Genomic DNA, 21,786 nt, shown 5'->3' with positions numbered 1-21,786 from the left:
CCGTGGCTGACCAGACTGGCACCCTGCTGCGTTCGCTATACACGCTGAGCCAAAACAGTGGTGGTCTGAGCCTCTTTGTTGCATTTCAACAGAGGTGGCTCCAAAACAAAAAATAATTCTACTCTGTTAAAAGGGTAAGGCGATTTCTAAATTTGAGAAGCCACATGCAGCGAGGTGCAGACCAGTGTGGGCTTCAATGGAAGCCAATTGTAATTAAAACCTGTCACACAACTCTTCTCCAGCACACAATTCTTTACTCACCCAATGTTTTTGGCTACCTTGCCTTCATTAATGAAGCAATACGCGATGAAAATGGCACACGTTTATACTTTTAAGAGCACGGGAGAAAATCTAATGTAATATACTAGAGAGAAACATCACGGACAAAAGTCAGTGAAGTCACTCTTATCGTCCTGACTAGGGTTGCAAATTGTGAGCACTTTCCTGAATCATAACATTATATTGAAGTAACATTAACAATCAGTTATTTGATTAATTGTGATCATAACTAAACATAAAAACTTTGCTCATAGGAAACAATACCAAATGCATTTTCTTTCCTAATTGGATGGCATCATATTGCATAATCTCTGACAGCACTACATTAGCCTATGAAAAATATTAAGATGTAGAGACCTAGACTTATGAAACACATTGAATATATGCGTATAATGCTTCACTTTGCCCACTTCGTTTTTTGATGTTGCTGCCGTGCTCACTCTTTAAGACCCCATAATGGCTGCCTTGTCATAAAATATTTATGTGGCACCCTATGTTTGCTAAATCTAAAAAAAAAAAAAAAGATTTAAAATACACCATTTTACTGATAGCTGGAACGTGATAGGCGACTATTCGTCGTTTATATTTCAGAATCAGATCTTAATTTGATCAATTAAAATTTAACATGTTCAATCAAATTCTTAACGACTGATTAATAATTAATCGTTAACATCCCTAGCTGACCATTCATCTATACGTAATGAAGATGGCACTGGCACTTCATGCTACCTCGTTCATAAGTGTTACCCTAGTCTCACTCAGTCAGACCTACAGTATCTCCACAGGACTGTGTCAGTACCAGAGAAAGGTCTGGAATCACCAATTATCTTTCTGCTACAGAGAAAAAAAAATTGCTCTGGCTTGTTTTTGTTAGTTGTCAGCAGTGGGCCCAGGATGCCATGACGGTGCACTAGGAAATTAGTGTCAGGGGTCAACTTGTTTTGTTGGAACAATTGTATGTGGGAAGGTGAACACCGTCATTAAAGTGGCCCCGCAAAAGAAAACACAGAAAAAAACATTAGCAGTCATATGTCACCGTATGATTCAACTTTTACTGATAAAAGAGACAAACATAATTTGGTAAGTGGTGCCCTAGAGGTGAGGCATGACTATACTTTACTGGCTGTATGTGGCTGTAGCAGAATGTTATGACCACAAAATCACAGACGCTTATGTGAAGTGGAACGGATCAGTCAGTGGTGCATGCTGCTGCCAGAGTTTAAAGATGTGGCAAGTCATCTCTAATTGGCCATGTCAGAAAACAGATCAACATCGGGCATTAGAGTCCAGCAAGACAGAGTATGGGCTTTTCCGAGGTGCGTTCACAAGTTCACTGAAAAACAAAGGAAGCATTGCCTTATTGCAAATCCAATGCTGTCAAAACGTACCATTTTCAGTGAGCAGGTTCTTGATTCGGATGTTGTTGTTGTTTTTGAAACGGTAACACGCAGATAGCAGAGGAAGGGAGAATGATGGCAGAAATCAGAAGCCCAGTGGCAGGCTTATAGCCACAGTCTACATCCAGTGAGTCAGACTGCATTACCCAAGTGGAGGAAGTATCATGGACATATATTAAAACCTAAAGTTGGGGGCGAGCAGCCATCGGCAAATGTTATGTAATTATTAGCAGTGTACTGCCCACTAAGTGACCTGAGTCCTGACTGTGGTCATGCCAGAAAACTTACACAATCCCACGATGCAAATTTTATGTCTAATTATAGGCTGAGCTGAAGTGACGCCCCGAGCCAAAGAAAATTAAACTAATAGTTTGACCTCCATCGACTGCTATCAGAACATTTCAGCGGGTGGTAGAAGCTGCTGCAGAAACATGGCAAGGCTTGTCAACACTATGGAAACAGGACATAAACATAGTGTTATTTTAAAGACATTTGGCTATATATATATAAAAGGAATCTTGAGTATGTATCTTGATTTGTGTGGGACCAGATATTAGATTTGGCAAGGTAAAGCAACACATGGCTCTCACAACCAGACATAACACATCAGCCAGCATCTACTAAATACAGTAGTGCTACGATTTAAAATTCTATCGTCTATCATGATCTTTTTAGTACATTTCTAAACCAAAAAAAAAAAACAAAAAACGACTTGGACTCTTGGACTTTGGATTTTCACCTTGGGCTCTGAGAAATTACACAGGGCATGTTTTTTTTCTATTTTGTAATGCTTTATTGAACAATTAATCACTAAAATTACAATGAAACATTCTGCTGGGAAACCTTAGGATACCACTTGACATGCACAACCCACCTTAACACTGTTGCATACCAAGTACACCCCCTCATGGTGACAGCACTTCCCATGAGCGTCCCCTTCAGCAGGACAATGCGCCATGCCACTTTGCAAAAACTTCAATGGCCTGACAACGTGACAAAGAACTGAAGGCGTGGACTTAGCCCTCAAATTCCCCAGATTCCAATCTGATCATGCGTCCGTAGGATGTGCTGGAACCCCAGAGCCAAGTCCGATCCATGCTGAGGCATCCTTGGATCTTGGACTTAGCTCTGACCTTTCAAGACATGGACACAAGACCTCTGAGGGTGTCTTGGCAGTGGATCCTTTGCCATCGGGAGCGTTGTTATCATGAGGGGGTGTACTTGGTCTATAACAGTGTTTAGGTGGGTTGTGCATGTCAAGTGGCATCCACATGAATCCTAGGACCCAAGGATTTACAACAACACATTGCATTGTAACGAGATGATCTGTCTTTCTAGATAGATAGATAGATAGATAGATAGATAGATAGATAGATAGATAGATAGATAGATAGATGGATGGATTGATAGAATACCTATATATAAATAACATGAACTACATACATGTGTTATACAGTGAACATGCATTATATTATGGCATACACAGCAGAGGCAGCCATTGTGTTTACACGTTCCGATGTTACAAACGAAGGAGAGGCAAATGGGGGCTGCTTTAGCAGAGAGAAAGCTTTTTAGCTTGTGGGTGTTTCTGGTTTACAATAGACAGATTTTTGTACAGGTTGAAGAAGGAGCTGGCAGTCTCTTCCACATTTTTTCACATCATACATGTATAAGTCTCAGATGGAGGACAGCTGGCAGAGGATGGTCTGAGTGCTGTGGACAGCATAGTGCAGTGTTGTCTTTCGTGTGGGAGGAGGCACAGCAGAACCAGACTGTGTTAGAGGAAGTGAGGTGATGGCTGTGTAGAATTAGACCAGTAGTTGCTGTGAGACATTCTTCGCTTGTCACAGGAAGAGGATCATCTGTTTGGCTTTCATGATTACGGTGTAGATGTTCTCATCTCAATTCGAGGGTGGTGCAGATAATTATCCCCAAGAGCTCAATTTAACCATTTAATAACTGTCTCTGAGCATGTCTGCTGCTAGCAAAAGGATCAAAACAAATGTATTCCTCCTGGGTTAATTGATTTCTTTGGCTTTTGAAGTGTGTCAAAAGGTGTAACATGCACACCATACTTCATGCATAAAGCTTCAAGTTGTCAGTGTCAGTGATGACTCTATTCTGGCATGTTAAATTCACACAGTTGGGTGGTTTTGCAAGAGACAGAAGCAGGAATATCAGATGTGAAACATTAAAGTATGCTTGTAGAGCAGTCTCTGAGTGCTGCTGTTACACCTGCAGCTAACGTGAGACACAACTCCACCTCGGGGTGTCCAGATTTTGGGTGTAATGTTGTTTTGTTTATCTCACTGGGGAGAAATAATCCCTTTACAGCTTATGAAGAATATGCAAAAGGGTTTTAAAGTCCAACTTTCCCTGACATTTTGGAAAGTGAATTAAGTAGCTGAGATGCATTTAGCTGACTGACAGTCCCCTCTATTTACGTCTTGCATTTTTTTTTTTTAGCCACCCATGTCTTGTTTTAAATTACAGTATTTCATAGTAAGAACAGGTGAAATCAGATATTCCAGCTGAGAGAAAGCAGATATAGCAGGTTCTGTGTAGGTGTGAATACTATAATTCTCACCTTGGGTGTTTTCCTTGTCAGTAGAGCTAAGGCAGTCTCAGAGCCTCAGGAGATTCCCAGTTGTGTTTGCACTTTAGTTAGACTATTTCAGTGTCAAAGCTGCTGAGTGCTGGAGGTTACAGAAGGCTGAAGACTGGAGATTTGTTGTGTAAGAGTTTTTTTCCACCCAATTTAAGTAGCTAACCCACTGTTTAGATTAAGTTAGGTATTTATGTGACAGCACTTCAACATGCCAGTGAATACAATCACTGCAAAGTTTTATTCTTTCTAGGTTTACCTACCCATACCGAGTGGGCTTAACTGAATGTAGCTAAAGGCCAAAAATAAGGAAGACCATTTCAGGAAAGTTTCAGACTATAGGGTAGAAACATATCATTTCTATAGAGTAAAAAGAAATACTGTCCTCAAATGGCAAAGCCTGTTCTACTTCGTCCTTTAGTATCACTGTCAGAATTAAGATAAATCTTTGGTTCATTCCTAAGAGACGTTGGATGATGTGGAAAGATACAGGCTTTGTAATTACTAAGATTACGAATGCACCACAAAGGCTGTATCAAATTACTAAGGTTAGGCTAGTCTGACAAAACTATGTTGTAATTTACATTACAATAAACAATATGTACAGTCCAATCTAGCTTGCGGACAATGGATTGATGTGCATATTTGAAAAAAATAATCAGTGTCAGCTTTATTTTAATATGTACAGTACAGGCCAAAAGTTTGGACACACCTTCTCATTCAATGCGTTTTCTTTATTTTCATGACTATTTACATTGTAGATTCTCACTGAAGGCATCAAAACTATGAATGAACACATGTGGAGTTATGTACTTAACAAAAAAAGGTGAAATAACTGAAAACATGTTTTATATTCTAGTTTCTTCAAAATAGCCACCCTTTGCTCTGATTACTGCTTTGCACACTCTTGGCATTCTCTCGATGAGCTTCAAGAGGTAGTCACCTGAAATGGTTTTCCAACAGTCTTGAAGGAGTTCCCAGAGGTGTTTAGCACTTGTTGGCCCCTTTGCCTTCACTCTGCGGTCCAGCTCACCCCAAACCATCTCCATTGGGTTCAGGTCCGGTGACTGTGGAGGCCAGGTCATCTGCCGCAGCACTCCATCACTCTCCTTCTTGGTCAAATAGCCCTTACACAGCCTGGAGGTGTGTTTGGGGTCATTGTCCTGTTGAAAAATAAATGATCGTCCAACTAAACGCAAACCGGATGGGATGGCATGTCGCTGCAGGATGCTGTCGTAGCCATGCTGGTTCAGTGTGCCTTCAATTTTGAATAAATCCCCAACAGTGTCACCAGCAAAACACCCCCACACCATCACACCTCCTCCTCCATGCTTCACAGTGGGAACCAGGCATGTGGAATCCATCCGTTCACCTTTTCTGCGTCTCACAAAGACACGGCGGTTGGAACCAAAGATCTCAAATTTGGACTCATCAGACCAAAGCACAGATTTCCACTGGTCTAATGTCCATTCCTTGTGTTTCTTGGACCCAAACAAATCTCTTCTGCTTGTTGCCTCTCCTTAGCAGTGGTTTCCTAGCAGCTATTTGACCATGAAGGCCTGATTCGCGCAGTCTCCTCTTAACAGTTGTTCTAGAGATGGGTCTGCTGCTAGAACTCTGTGTGGCATTCATCTGGTCTCTGATCTGAGCTGCTGTTAACTTGCAATTTCTGAGGCTGGTGACTCGGATGAACTTATCCTCAGAAGCAGAGGTGATTCTTGGTCTTCCTTTCCTGGGTCGGTCCTCATGTGTGCCAGTTTCGTTGTAGCGCTCGATGGTTTTTGCGACTCCACTTGGGGACACATTTAAAGTTTTTGCAATTTTCCGGACTGACTGACCTTCATTTCTTAAAGTAATGATGGCCACTCGTTTTTCTTTAGTTAGCTGATTGGTTCTTGCCATAATATGAATTTTAACAGTTGTCCAATAGGGCTGTTGGCTGTGTATTAACCTGACTTCTGCACAACACTACTGATGGTCCCAACCATCAGTCCCAACCATGATAAAGCAAGAAATTCCACTAATTAACCCTGATAAGGCACACCTGTGAAGTGGAAACCATTTCAGGTGACTACCTCTTGAAGCTCATGGAGAGAATGCCAAGAGTGTACAAAGCAGTAATCAGAGCAAAGGGTGGCTATTTTGAAGAAACTAGAATATAAAACATGTTTTCAGTTATTTCACCTTTTTTTGTTAAGTACATAACTCCACATGTGTTCATTCATAGTTTTGATGCCTTCAGTGAGAATCTACAATGTAAATAGTCATGAAAATAAAGAAAACGCATTGAATGAGAAGGTGTGTCCAAACTTTTGGCCTGTACTGTATTTGTGTAAGGATCTGATGAGAGCACTAAATAACATTAAGTTATTGATACGTATCCCCCTACAATACGTTATCTAATGAATTAGTACCCCACAAATGGTGTCATCATGTCACGCACTTAAGGTAAAGTTACGCACTTAATGCAAAGTTACATAGGTCAGGTTTAGGCAAACAAAGTTTTTGCAGGTTAGGTTAGGGAAAAGAAACACGGTGACGACGTACCTTAACTAAAATTCCATTGTTGAATGTTGTATTTTTGAGTCAGCATCTAAACCAATTCGCTGTTAGATCAGGTGAGAGCCAGGCGTTTCCCATCATGCCCTGGGTCTCGCAGTCAGTGGAGAGCTACTTCAGCATCTGGCCCTAAAAACTGCGGGCACCTTGATCCCGTTTTAACATCATTGTCCACTTTTGCAGGCTGTCAGAGCAAGTCAGGATGAAGTCTGCCACAAATCTGGCATGCACTGTCTATTAATTATCTATCTATCTATCTATCTATCTATCTATCTATCTATCTATTATTTATTAGTCTATCCGTTCTTTACTCCTGTCAGCGCATTGGTCACGTCATTGCAGCTTTCCTGATTACCCGGGTTATTTATGCATGACTGACTCATGATTACATGGGTTATATACAGTACAATTCTGATGTATTATTTCTTGCACATCCAAACAGTGCACATGAACGAACAGACAAACCTGTAATGCCAGTGTATTTCCCTATTTTAGTTAAACAGCTGCTATTGGTACCATAGACATAGAAAATGAACTGAATATCATAAAAGGGAAACATGCATTTCTCTTACTCTGGATCATACACTTCAGTTTGCATACAGTCAGGCTTTGATCAGGCTTTGATTTCTTTCTTCATCTCTCATGTCAAAGTAAATCACTAACAGTATGTTTTATTTAATTACCCCCTATAACAAGATTCAAAATGGCAGAAAAGCAGCAGGAAAGCTGAGAAAATGTTCAGTATGGCACATCTGGCTCAACAGTGTATTAGGCTTAGCACCATTTCTGGCACTCACAGGCTCAGTGAGCTGCTGTAACAGCCAGTGGTGAATAATGCCAGCACTAGCAGCTCGCTCTTTGAGTCACAGTGCTTCTTTATATTCTCTGTGATTTTGAGAAAACACTGTGCATGTGTCACAGCATGTGACGCATGTAGTAGTAGTAGCATGAGGCACCTGCCTTTATGTACACAATCACCCGTGACAGAAGCAGTCATCTTATAGATACAATGACCGGTGTGGTGCTGGAAAGTGGGCTGTTTGTTAGGGATCCGCCACCTCCTGCAGATGTTGTCATGGAAACACTCCAGCTCTTTTGGGGTTCTCTCTCTCTCTCTCTCTCTCTCTCTCTCTCTCACACACACACACACACACACACACACACACACAATGCAGCATTACATGTAGGACGTTAATACTATACTCAACACTGGAACACTACAGTTCAGGTTTCCATGTGACTCCCACGCTTACATAATGCTGTAGTGGAAGGGGGAACCATTTACAGTATATGATCACCATGGAAATTAGACTGTATCTATAATCATCGTCTTTATGTATGGTTTGTCTGAGAACGCTGCTTGAAAAAAAGAAACCTACATAAATGTATAAAGACACAGTTGCTGTATACAGTACAATCTAACAGGTTGGTCCTATATATGGTTATACAAAAGAAATGGCTTTCAGTGACATGTCGTTGAAAGCAGTGTTTCTGTGAAACCACTGAGAGGCAGCTAACATGACTTGACTTCCCTCCTGCTGTTCTTATACATGTCAGAGCTCGGCGGACTGAGAAATGAAAAGGTTTCTGTGCAGTTTTCCTGTCAAGTCAAAGCAGAAATTGCTTGGCTAAGAAATTTCTTTCAATGACTACAGCTGATACATCTGAGCAAAAAGCTATAACTTTTCCATTATTTTCTCATAAAACACCTTATCTTCAAATTTAAGTGACAGCTGAATAGCATGCTCCAAGAATGAGTCCTAAATACCGGAAATGATTTAGCATTTTAGCACTCCCACCTCCTTCGTCTCACAGTCAATGATTTTCTTTAAATAGGGTTAGGGTTAGTTTTGGTAAGATGGCTGAAATATGGTCTGTGGTTAACACAAGCTTAAGAGACGTTCACATTTTCTACGACAAAACATGTCAGTAAATACTAGTCTCGCTCACCAGACCTTTCTCAAGAAAAGAAAGGTCTGGCTGCGCCGACTCTCACTTTAAGATTGGAGGAAAAAACGCCCCGGCTTTTTTTATTTCTTTCAACCAATCACAATCGTTCTTGGCGGTGCCACAGCAACAGTGCGCTTGAAAACTGCTACACAACCGGAGGTGGTAGGGCGGGACTTTAGCGGGTGGCTCGTTCTGTCCAATGAGAGGCTGATCTATGCAGCGAACTTCCGCCCACTCAGACTAGTAAATACACCACTTGTGAATTTTGAAGCTTTTATAATGTCTTAAAAAAGACGGTTGTTAACAAGTGGCTAAATGAGACTACAGAACGTCATCATACTGAACAAGCCTCATTGTGGTAAGGATGTTAAGTCATTCAACTGTGCAACTTAGCTTTTTACTTCTGGAGATCACATTTAGGCTTCAAAAATCCTAAAAGTGGTATTACACTGAACACAATACGTAAGTATAATAAATGTTTATTTGCCTCAGAGCTTATTTTGTGCAATAATACAAAATCAAATGAAAAAAATCTGGCCCACAGAAAAAACTCATCCCTGGAGCACTCTCTATTAGGGTCAACAGAAAAATACTGACAGATTTTTATAAATCTTTGCTTTCTTGATTTCTCAATATCCTCCTATTTAGAACCCTCTGATTTAAAGGAGCAGTGTGTGGCATCTAGCAGTGAGGACTGCAGATTACAACCAGCTGAAACTTCTTCAAGTTAAGATTCCTTCAGTCAGGGGCGGAAATCCCGGGGGGGACAGGGGGGACATGACTCTCCCTTCAGTAAAGCTGTACCCCCCTAGAACCATTTGAGACACAATTAATAATTTTTGAACAATGCAGTAGTATTTATTAAAAGCACAATGTAAGCGGTGCTCATTATAATCGTGCAATAATGTGTTATTTAAATCTTAAAAGATTTAGTCCCCCCCTCCCATTCATAGTAGTGGTACATCCGACTCTCTTTCCAGCGGGCGGGGCTGCTTGGCAGCAGTAGCAGCGTGTGGCTGGAACCGCTGCCCACATCGCGCATCGCAGGGTAAGACACAGTTTAACTTACACAAGTTACAACACATCCCATTTACTGTCACAACAAGTCCCAGGCCCAGGCTGATAATATAAACTATCTGCAACATTTCTCCTGCATTGTTCAAAAGCCTACTCAATTACGAGTGCTGCTAAGCTAAAAGCTAATGATTAAGCTCAGAGTTTAGTGACAGAGAGGACAGGAGAGAAAGAAGAGGGAGAGGACAGGACAAGAGCAGTCAGTGGCGGAGCAATGGGTACTTGTCTGTAGGCTCTCCACCTGTCAGTGAGACAAACATGAATGACGTGCAGTCTTACTGACAAGGAGCAGTCGTTACGCGCGACTATTACGCACGGTTGTGGCGGAGCGGCTCGTATGGGTACCTGTCTGTAGGCTCTCTAGTCTCCCTAGTTTTAGTTTTAGTTTAGTTAGTATAGACATTCACTCTGCCTGTTGGAGAGATAGAAAGAAGATTAAAGCGTCAAAGTGCGGTAAAAGATGCTGTATAAAAGACAGGCTACAACTTTTTTTCCTTGTCCCCCCCTGGAATTACTCTCTAAAATTTTACTGTTTATTGTCCCCCCAACTATGAAATGGGATTTTCGCCCCTGCCTTCAGTGCTCATGGTTTAGGAGGTGTTTACCTGAAGCCAAATTATCCGCAAAGGTCTCCTCCTCTCCAAACCAAACAGATTATCACAGGGCTGACACACAGAGACAGACAATCTAGAGCCAGTGTTTGGTTTGTCCATTCTCAGACACTGTAGGAACATGGCAGACTCTGTGGGTGAGGATTCGCTCCCTATGCAGATATAAAAAGCTCATTCCAAGGTAACAAAAACACAACGCTTCTTATTTTCAGGTGATTATACACAAAAGAAAACATACTTTTAATATAATATTCCACTTCTGCTGATATAGCCCCCTAAACCCTACACACTGGACCTTTAAAAGGCTTCTCCTGTTTGTCTAAGCCACTTGCAACGTGGTGGATTGTTGATTAGACGATAAGATACTGGTCCCATTTTCCAAAGTGTGTTAAATCACGCCTAAGGAACTTGTATAAAAAGCTCCGTCAGTTACTTTAAGAGCAGAGTTTGGTATAAAGGGAACACGCAGAGAAACTGTGTGGATGTAATGTGTGTGGAACCACCCTTGTGTGATTTTTGAAGAGGTGGCCTACTGCAAATCTGTTACTCACTGTTACAATATTTTTTCAGTGTACAGTCAATGCTGGAGTCACTTAATACAACTCGTCCACTGCTGCAATCAAGGACACAGTTTTCCTTTTTAGAAAGCAATATCCATGGAAACTGATGCGGGCTTGAAAAGTCTTCTCGATGTTCTTATGTGATCACAGACAAGAGTCAAGGTATAAAGTTAGACTGATTGTGAGGAAAAAGAACGTCATGCATCTAGAGTGCTAAAATAAGAATGTGAACAAGGCCATGCCCACACACTGAAACACACACACACAGTATCTATTTCTATTATGTCATCATGATGGAGTGCTGTGTAGCTGTATGGATGTTCATAGTATTGTTCTGGAAAGCACATTATTGTACAGTCTGCTTTCTTTGTGTATCGATTGTATTGATCTGCTGATTTATAGACTATTTTCTCGGCTCTTTCACTTGACTGTAAAGAATCGTTTTCTCTGAGAAAGTCACACTGCTTCACGTTGTGTTCAGTTCATGACCTCCCTCTGTAGGCCTGTGATAATCCTGCTGATGTCTTTAGCACTTTGCAGATTTCCCAGGATATCCCCCAACTCTCTCTGAGGGTGATAAGGTTTTTTTGTTTTTTTGTTTTTTTTTTTTAAAAACAAAACACTATCAGCAGCACACTGGTGTATTTGGAATGGCCTCTGTGTTCGATTTAACGCTGACGTCACCCGGGAGCATTGAGCCCTGCGCCGCAGTCGGTCCTGAGATGAATGCACAATATTCAAATGTAGCCTACCTGGTTCTCTCACTCCACCCTGTGGGCTCACCATGTCAGCACAATCTCACACAGGAGGAGTGGAGAGGAATAAAAACACAAATGGAAACTAAATGAGACATTCATCTTGTGAAGGACGTAAAGCCTGTTAACACATCATGACTGTTGGTATGAAAGAAAAAAGGAAGTTAGACCTGCTGTTGGTTGTCTTAAGTATCCATCTTTCAAACTACTATGCTATACTCTATTTTTGGATAACATTAAATTAATCTGTGTGACTAACTCTATTAATATATCAATTTATTGTTGTTTCTTAGAGATGTTTCAGACCAAAAATACTGCAGGAAAGTTTAAGCTGCTTATTTAAAGTCACACTTGTCAGTTATGAGGCGGCACGGTGGTGTGGTGGTTAGCACTCTCACCTCACAGCAAGAGGGTTGCCGGTTCGATCCCGGGCGTGGGAGCCCTTCTGTGCGGAGTTTGCATGTTCTCCCCGTGTCAGCGTGGGTTCTCTCCGGGCACTCCGGCTTCCTCCCACAGTCCAAAGACATGCAGATTGGGGACTAGGTTAATTGGTAACTCTAAATTGTCCATAGGTGTGAATGTGAGCGTGAATGGTTGTTTGTCTCTGTGTGTCAGCCCTGCGATAGTCTGGCGACCTGTCCAGGGTGTACCCTGCCTCTCGCCCGATGTCAGCTGGGATAGGCTCCAGCCCCCCCGCGACCCTCAAGAGGATGATGAAGCGGTTAGAAGATGAATGAATGAATGAATGAATGAACTTTTCTCTGAGCACTTTCTTTCCAAATAACTGCTCCTGCGGCTTAAATCGATTAAACTGACTAAAAAACAATTGTTAACCCTGTAAATTTAACTGTGAACTTTTAGAGAAACACATTAAATTGTATTCACATTTGTATTCAAGTTTTCTGTCTCAAGTTAAACTTGTTTAACAGCTCCTATATGATAAACCGTCCTGCCTTTGTATACCTGTATTGCCTGTATAGAGCCATCAGGGTCAAATCAATGCTGCACACCACAGTTCAGGTTTCCATGTGACTCCCACGCTCACGTAATACAGTAGTGGCAGGGGGGAAGCCATTTAAAGTATACGATCACCATGGTAATTATGCTGTATCCATGATGATTATAGTGTTAGTCATATCCATCTTTATGTATGGCTGGCCTGAAAACGCTACTTGAATCAAAAGTAATCTACTTAACTGTATAAATACATATCTGGTGTATACAGTACGACCTGATATGTTTGTCCTACATAGAGGAGGGTTATACAAAATAAAGCTTAAATTGGATAATGACTATGAGGTGCATTAACTTCAGTTTGCTTTTGTTTTTCAGAGATGAGTAAGAACAAACATATAGGCAGGTTTACGTTGCCTATATGAAGTCACAATCATCGGTTATCTTACCATTTTTAATCATTTTGAACAGAGACTTGAAATCCATATCAGTTCTACGACTGAAAAAACAACTGTCCACTCTTAAACTCTTTTAATGGCTCCTATATGATAAGTGATCCTGCTTTTATCTGATAGTCTGTGTAGAACTGTCGGGGTCAAATTAACGCTGTACACAGTGATATAAGGAAATTGGTTATCGTTTGAACCCTCTAGAACCCTCAGGTCTTCTGGTCGTGGCCTTTTAATCATCCCCAAAGTTAGAACAAAAACTCACAGTGAGGCATCATTTCATAGCTATGGTCCACGTCTGTGTCCATAGTCTGCCTGAGGACCGCACAGAGTGTTTTTAAATGTTATTAAAAGCAAACTCAAGACCTAATTGAACTTTATGTCTTTATTTAAATTTTGTATTTAATATTATTGTATATTTATCTATTTATCTTTTATCTTTTTTAATCTGGTTTTCTAGCTGGCATATTCTTCTATTTTGTTACTTATCTATTTAGTTTAATTTTTACTGAAAATTCTGACACTGACAAATACTGATACAACATACTTCCTTTCATTATCTGTGAGTGTGTATGTGTGTTTACATGCAGATCACACACATATTTATTATGAATGAATTCTGTCTGAATTCTGTTCTGTTATGTGAAATGAGAGCAAAGGTCCAACTTGCCGTATTTGGGCTCATGCATAAATTGGTGCAAAATGACAAACACAAACATTTACAATAGCTTTGTGAGGTTGTACTGATAAATGAAACTCATTTTTAGCTCCAACAGCGAGCAGATACATGAGGGTATTTTGCGGCCATGTAAAATATAGTGCTGTCCACTGATGAAACGTTTGAGCACCTTGGACAGCTCCTCCAGTAGTTTCCTATATATCCAACAGGGGGCGCAGTTATCACGCTGTAACATGTGGTGGAGGAGCAGGCTGTTTGATGTGGCTGTTTAATATTTCCCAGCTTTCATCGCCTTGTGTGAGTGCGCGTGTGTATGCATGTGTGTGTGTTTTAACTTTGATATTACTAGCAGTATTATTTGCATGCTGCTGCTGAGCTAAATAGATATACAGTTGCTCTCTGTTGAGTGTCTTTACTGCTTATGATTCCAGCTGCGCGTTAAGTACAAACTTTACGGTCAATCACGGGGGGGGGGCGGCCAGAGAGAGAGAGAGAGACTAGTACAAATAATGATGTTGCCCGTGTTAAACCTATGCACGACATGGCAGTGCACAGCGACACGCCGACGCTTTAAAGGTGTCCAACATGCATGATCTGATGTCCCATAAAAGCATTGGACCCGAGTGCCGCTGCGGTCACATTAGGACCGGGCCCCCCGCCTGTTAATCGGGCATCACCGACCCCCCCCTCCCTCCTCCCCTCTCAGCTTTCCGCGGCTCTCCTCTAACTGTATCGTGGCTGTGAGTGAGTGGCGGCGGACCGACGAGCTCTGGTCTGTGCTGTCTGTCTGGTGTGAGGCTTTGGACTGATGTCTCTGCCTGTCAGGAATTTAAAGTGTCTCTCGCCGGTCATGTGCCAGTGTAAGGTCATCTGCAGCAACCGGACCCTGTCTCTCATGTTCGGGTGCAAGGTAAGCCTGGGGGTGCATGCCATGCAGGCAGCCGATGGATGCAGCAGCGGCTGTTATCAAGATGTGGACTGTTAGTTTTGGATAAATATGAAACAAAAAAACAGAAAGGGCGCCTGTAAGAATTTGCGCGTTTGTGTGCCAGGCTCAGTTGAACCGCGCTTTTCTCATTACACAGCCACTGGAGTAATTAGTGCAGGGATCACACCTACGGATCCCTCTCTTGTCCATATGCTTTCAGGTGCCAGTTTATTCTCATCATATTACCTTTACATCACAGCGTGGCTGCTTTTTTTCCTGCTCATAGATGGCCGATTTCCATTTACACACAACAGGCGACAGCATCCTTGGCAGGCTGTGTTCGGTGATAACTGTTTTGGTTGTGTGTGTATGTGTGTGTGGTTTTTTTTTTCTTTACACCATAAATGTTTACTGATATTCAATGAATGAAACATCCATCACCATCAGACATCTCCTCCCTATATGCAGGGCAGGTCACGTTAGGGCTAAGCATATGCTTCACAATGCTGATTGGTCCACATTTTGCTTTGCATCCCAGCAAAGCAAACTGCACAGCATGCTTTTGACCTTGGGAAATGCGCTTTATTGCTCAGGGCCACTTAAATATCATTCATCATTAGAGAAACTGTATACACTGCGAGAGAGGCTTGAAATCAGGTAACAACAGGAACAGTGCCCCTGCTGTAGCCCACTGATGAATCAGAGCCAGGCGCTTGTTATCAGCAAAGAACAGACTATTAGCTGTGTTTGCAGTGTGGTTTGGTCTCTTTCTATCCAAAGAGAGTGCACGGTCATTCATTCATATTCACAGATTGTCCATCTCATCCCCGCTGGCCCTCCCTCCCAGCTTCAGGTGTTTCCAGTATGGCAGCCAGCTCAGAGTTTCCCTCCACATGGCACTCTAATCTGTTGGCTTTTCGAAGCCAGATCTGACTACACTGGTCCTCTCTGTCCAGGCATTGTCCCAACGCTTGCCAAAGCGATGTGTACATGTGTACAGAGCTCCAGATAATTTGTTTGTTGATTCAGTTCTGACATTTTGGTGTGTGTTCTGTCTCGTATAGCTAGAATTCAATCTGTCATGAGAAATGAACTAGGTGGCTTTTTTGATGTACTTCATTAATCGTGATTACTTTTACATTTATTCTGGTAGACAAGAACTATTTCTATATTTGTGAGACACCGCTGGGCAAATTAATGTGGGTGTTTGCTTTCTGGGTTCCTGAAAGGGAGGTCCTGCTGTGCTCAGTGTTGAGTATTACTAGCACACATAATCCCATGTGTCCCCCCTCCGCCTCACTCCCTACTGGCTCATATCTTCCAATGTATCTCCATCTGAGACTACACGCCTTCCTTGTGGAAAACAAATTAAAATTCTCCACCCACAGATTCATTTTGCCTTCATCATGACCAACCAGTAAAAATGTAACTCCACAGCAAATATTAAATCTGTAATAGGAATAGATTTCAAAATGGGATTAGCTGTACTCAATTTAAAGGTCCAGTGTGCAGGATTTAGGGGGATATATTAGCAGAAATACCATACCATAATACCACAACGTGTTTTCTATCGAGTATAATCACCTGTAAATAAGAATCGCTTTGCTTTCATTACCTTGGAACGAGACATTTATCTAGATAGGAAGCGGGTCCTCATCTATAGAGATTGCCATGTTACACTGCTGTTTTTCTACAGTATCCCAGAAGGAACAAACCAAACACCGACTTTAGATCGGGCCATTCACGTTTTTTTGCATCAGCCATCATAATTAGAAGGCACTCTGCAACAAGCAGTGTTGGTAAAACACAGATTTTTAAACGTTAAACTGCTTTAAACAGTGTTTTTACCGGTTGAAATCACCATTGTGTTTGTTCTGGAGAGGAAGAGAAAAAAGATAAAGCACACATTAGCAGGTACTAGGCTAACAGTCTGTCTCTGGCATGCCAAACAGCACCAGAGAAACACCGGTTTGTTACATAAAAATGCTTTATTTGGTGTTTTTACTGCTTTAAATCACTAGGTCAGTTGGTTTTGGAGAGCTCTGCAGAAACCTTAGCTTCTGGCAAAAACCTCCTGAATGTCTGAATCAGAAATAAGGTTAGCACATATTAAGTTATCGGAGAAAAGGTGAGCACACATAGCAAGTGCTGGGTGAGTTCACCAGTTTTAGTCACCTTGTCCATTTGTTTTAGAGAGGAGGAGACCTCTGCAGATAATTCAGCTCCCAGTAAAAACCTCCTGAACAATGAACACTGAAGGAATTCTAATCGGTAGAAATTTTAGCTGGTTGCAATCAGCAGTCTGCTAGCTCCTAAATCCTACACACTGGACCTTTAAAAGGTTTTTTTGCAGTATATAATGCTGGTTATATCAGATCTGTCTTACAATAACAGGGTTCAACTCATCTTAAACATGATCCAAGAATGTTATCATTTTGTTATGTAAAGCTTTATTCTTTAACTACTGCTTTTCTGCTTAACATGCTGATCATCTTCATCATCAGATTCAAGATTAGCATCTTTGTTCTCTCATCAGCATGTCAACAGAGATAATTTCTCTAGTGTCATAATATCCCCTCAACATGCCCAAATACCTGCTCTGTACATATTTCCAGCAGGTTCAGTAGCCCCCAAACAGCTTGCATCCAGTCTGTTGCAGTCTCGTGGTGGCTTGTTATCGGTGGGATTTTATTTGGCCAAATCTTTTGGGATGTGCATTACATTGCAGCAGGGATATGCTTTTACAGCTCCTCTATATCCTGTCCCTGTTTATTCATTTACAGCTTTACATCTTTATTTTTATTCCCAACATCGTGCAGGATGGCCATATGTTTGCTAAGTATCTATGTAACTATAGGTACCACATGACTGGTCATTTCCTGAAGTGATGTTCCAAGGTTGTTCATTTGCATAACCATTCTTAAACAAAGCCCAGCAAAGAGCCTCTCAGTCATCTTTAATTCAGGATCTTAATTATAAGGCTCTTAATGTGGTTGGAAGCGTTCAGCAGTGCTTTAATGTGCTCTTTTATGCTTAATGCTCATTGATGGCCTCACAACATTTAATCAAGACTGACTGCCTCGCTGAAGTTTGTCTTCAGTGCAGTGCTTATATCGAAGGCCACACAATGCAAACTCGCTAAAGGACGCAGGTTAAATGGAAACTGAGTATTAATGTAATAAATGATTTACAACTCAGGGTTCAGTGTGCCTTCATCTCAATATCAAGATCGATGATCACCTCACCCTGAGAATCGATTCTCAGACGTCTTTACTGGAAAATGGACAGGGAAACGACCTGCTGTCACTCATTACCAGCCAACCAATCGAATGATCAAGAGTAACGATGTGGAAAACATCAGCAGGTGATATCAAAGCAGCGCTGCCCTGTGCAGCCTGTGCTCCTGTGTGTGAGCCGCTGGTTTTCCATTTCACTTCCTTACTGTAACTGTTTTTATAGCTTTGCAAACACGCACTTCCTCCTATGGATCTGACCTATTTTATCCTGCTGTTTGTGTCATCTTCCTTTATAAAGAGCAGTGAGGCTCAGCTCTGACAGTAAGCTCGGGGAGATGCGGCGGCGGCGATGTGTGGCAGCAGATATTTGCTAATGCTCTGTTCAGGTTTAAGATTGAAGCATTCAGGGTCGTCTCTACCTTGCTAACTTGCTCTACCCAGCTTATCTGCCATCGAATACTGCAGCTGAAGTAGCACACTCACAATATAAAAACCAGCACTGCACAGAGATGGCCAGAGAGGTACACAAAGATGTTGCTCATCAAAGTAAACAGTGTCTTACTGACAGGATGAACATATGTATGAGAATTCTGCAAGAGCCTAGACAGCTTATTTGAAAGAACTCAAACATTCAGACTTGCCAGCATGATCCTTTACAAATGTCAAAATCACCAGAATTGGATCTGCATATTATATCAAGATGGATTGCCTAGCTACATGGCTCACTATTGAAAACCTTGAGGTGAGCACATCAGCACTGGAGAAACAGTGGTGGACTACTTGGATAAAAAAAGGCCCTTTTCACAGCCAACATTCAGCACAGATACTTTAATTTATCTTGATGTCAGGCAGTTAACAGACACGAACATAATATATTAAAAACCCACCCCGCTAAGCATCTGGCACAGATATGCATCATCAACCTCTGAAGCCAAATTCAGCCTCAGTGTAGCACACAGACAGAATCACACTACTTTCCCTCCATGACATCAACCTTCACAGAATTTAAAAAATTCACAAATAACCTCTACAGGTGTGTTAAGACTCAGAACTCGAGGCAAGTACTAGATGCGGGGTGACTGCATATAAAGAGCACTGAAAAGATGCGAGTGGGCGAGTTGAAGACGCGTCGACGTGGGTTGAAAATACAACTTGAGCAAAAAAGAAATTTGCGGTTACCCCGGGCTTTATGGATCTGCTTCATAAATGTACAGAGCTAGAAGGAGATTCAAGGAAAATAACAAAGTTCTTGTCAGTTGTGAGATCAGTCGGAATCTGAGCTACATACAAACTCGCACAGACACACTCCCACACATGGCTGGTGAATACTTTGCTAGTTAGCAACAGCTAACAGCCAATAAGTCAAGTAAGCATGGCCAGTATCCACACTGAAAACATCCATCATTGAAACACGAGCAATGAAAACAGCCATTTATGTTTATAGGTTGTGGGTGTTTGTGCATGTTGCTATGTTTAATTATGATTTGAGGAGTGGGCTATATTATCTGTATTTAGATAAATTCCTCTCTCATGCTTCAGATAAACATCCAACTTCTCTTTTAATTGCATCGATAGCCATTTTTTTTCAAGGTTGTTTCCTAACAGCAGTAAAGAGATTGTTTAGACTAGAAAGTACTTCATTAGAAAGCTGTTTCAGATTTGTTTTGTCGCAAGCAGTGTCACGATTGGATAGAAGAAAGACCCACTGCTGCTGTTATTGCACGTTTGTTTCTGGTGAAAACCATTAACCAGTCTCACAAAGCTGTGTGTCAACATGGCCTCCACTTGAATGTTTGTGTGTATGTGTGTGGAGAAAACAGAGGGGCTGGGGGAGGGTTAACACTACAATCTCCTGCTACAAGTGCAACATACATAAAAATGTATGCACTCAGCATAAAAATGGTGTGTGCATGCCTCTGTGGGCAGAGGGGGAGGGGATGAAACAATCAAGATTACCAAGCTTTGTGTGCGACCTATGGGGAGAATTAGAAGAACTGAGGGGAGCAGGTTTCACCTGACCTGTAAACTGCAGAATGCAGTGGAGTGTAGTTGCATGTTAGACTAGATATTTATTTGTGTTAACGTCCTGCTGTTTCTGCTGATTTTTTAATAGCAGTCAGAGCTGCTATGATAAGCCATTTTGATAATCGATTAATCGCTTCAATCATTTTTTTAGGCAAAAATGTCAAACAATTGCTTCTCAAATGTGAGAATTTGCTGCTTTTCTTTGTCATTAATGTTTGTAAATGTAGAGTCTTTGTGTTTTGGACTGTTGGTCAGACAAAAGAAGCAAACTGAAGACGTCACTTTGGGCTCTAGGAAAGATTAGATTAGTCAATAATGAAAATAATCATGTTGTTCTGGGTCAGTTTTACAGGGTTTAAGTCAGGGTACATTATTTCAAGAGATTCGCCGTGGTTTTTATTCAGTTGTATGCAAAAACCGAGCCTATTTAAGCCCACATGGTCTACAATTTATCCTCCATATCATATAAATATCATTCTTTTCTTATCTTACAAATAAGCATCGAGTGAAAACAGGATCCAGACAGACAAGATCTCCCCCGAGTACCCGCTGCAGAGGCACTGCTGCCAAGCACCCACTATGGCACCATTTACTGTATCCATGACTCTAATGTGATTATTAAATTTGAGGATGATACATCTGTGTGGGTCTTATCAATGATGAATCATCCCATAGAAATGAGATTCAGAATCTCATTAATTTGGCTTGGATGAGCATAAATTAACAAGCGAATACTAAAGACTGGGATGTAAGGAGGACTGAATGTTGAGTCTCTAAAACAGTGCTGAGCATGTATCCAGGGAGTTTTGTTTTCTTCATAGATTTTTTATGACTTTTCCTGTTCCACTGTAGTAACATAAGCCTTCTGGTGGTGAAGAAAGCCCAACAGTACTTTGGGGATTTTATTGTTATTTTTAGAGGAAGTCTTCAGTTGGTTGGGAGAGTAATGAGCTTCAAAACATGCACGGCTGGAAGTATTTTTACATGTTTGATCAAAGATTTATTCGGACAATTTGAATAGCGCCATACTGGGCAGAGTGGGCACCTTGGTTGTCTCCCTGTGGGACTGATGCAGTCGAGGTGATGCTCAATATGAAACACCTTCACTCTGCAGCTCAGGAGCCCAGGAGCCCCTCTGCATTCAATGATCATCCTCATACAGCATTTGTGCTTGTGCTTCTATTTTTTAGGGCATGATTTATAATAATAAATTAATAAATACATTGTAAATCATGAATAGCCTTGTGTTATTCAGCATGAACTCTACAAACTGCGCTCTTAGAAAGCCATCTTTCTGTTTGCGTGTTAAGGTAGCTGTTAATTTTCAGCATTACAAAGAGATGATGATGATTACACCCAACAGCAGACTACATTTTGGGCAAAGTGGGTGAATCTAGAGCGTCTCCATGGGGGGATAAGAAGCTCTTCTTTGTTGCAGCCCTACTTTTTGATTTAGGCTGGTTGGGATTCTTACATTAAAATCCTTCCTGGTGCAGCTTTAAGCAGGCTGCCCCCATGGTAAATGTAAAGTCTGTTGTTGTTGCTGCAGCATACATAGCTACAGGATACTAACACTTGTCAAAGTGTTGTGCTGAAACACCTTGGAGAATAGTCTGAAGTTAGCACTGGCAGGAGATGAGTGAATTTTCTGTCTTCTGAGGCTTACATGTACATGAAAAAAAAAACAGTTGTACTGGTAGGTGTTGGCTGGCAACCGCAATTGTG

The 21,786-nt window shown here is 41.4% G+C and overlaps 1 protein-coding gene across 4 annotated transcripts in view; it reads left to right on the top strand.

The window, feature by feature from the left end:
* The window catches only part of LOC125898410 (disks large homolog 4), a 91,177-nt gene that overhangs the window by 16,360 nt on the left and 53,031 nt on the right, over positions 1–21,786 (top strand). For 2 of the 4 annotated variants that reach the window (XM_049592197.1, XM_049592196.1), the window contains exon 1: positions 14,642–14,782. The exons of the other annotated variants lie outside the window; for them this stretch is intronic. In XM_049592197.1, coding sequence (XP_049448154.1) covers positions 14,681–14,782 — 102 coding nt within the window. In that variant the 5' untranslated portion in view covers positions 14,642–14,680. Of the gene's footprint in view, positions 1–14,641; positions 14,783–21,786 lie in introns of those variants that run through there. 4 annotated transcript variants of the gene reach the window in all.

This window comes from Epinephelus fuscoguttatus, linkage group LG12 (genome assembly GCF_011397635.1).
Source record: "Epinephelus fuscoguttatus linkage group LG12, E.fuscoguttatus.final_Chr_v1".
Classification (NCBI taxonomy): domain Eukaryota; kingdom Metazoa; phylum Chordata; class Actinopteri; order Perciformes; family Serranidae; genus Epinephelus; species Epinephelus fuscoguttatus.
Note: the sequence above shows the minus strand (reverse complement) of the source record. Positions and strands in the feature narration are given on the sequence as shown.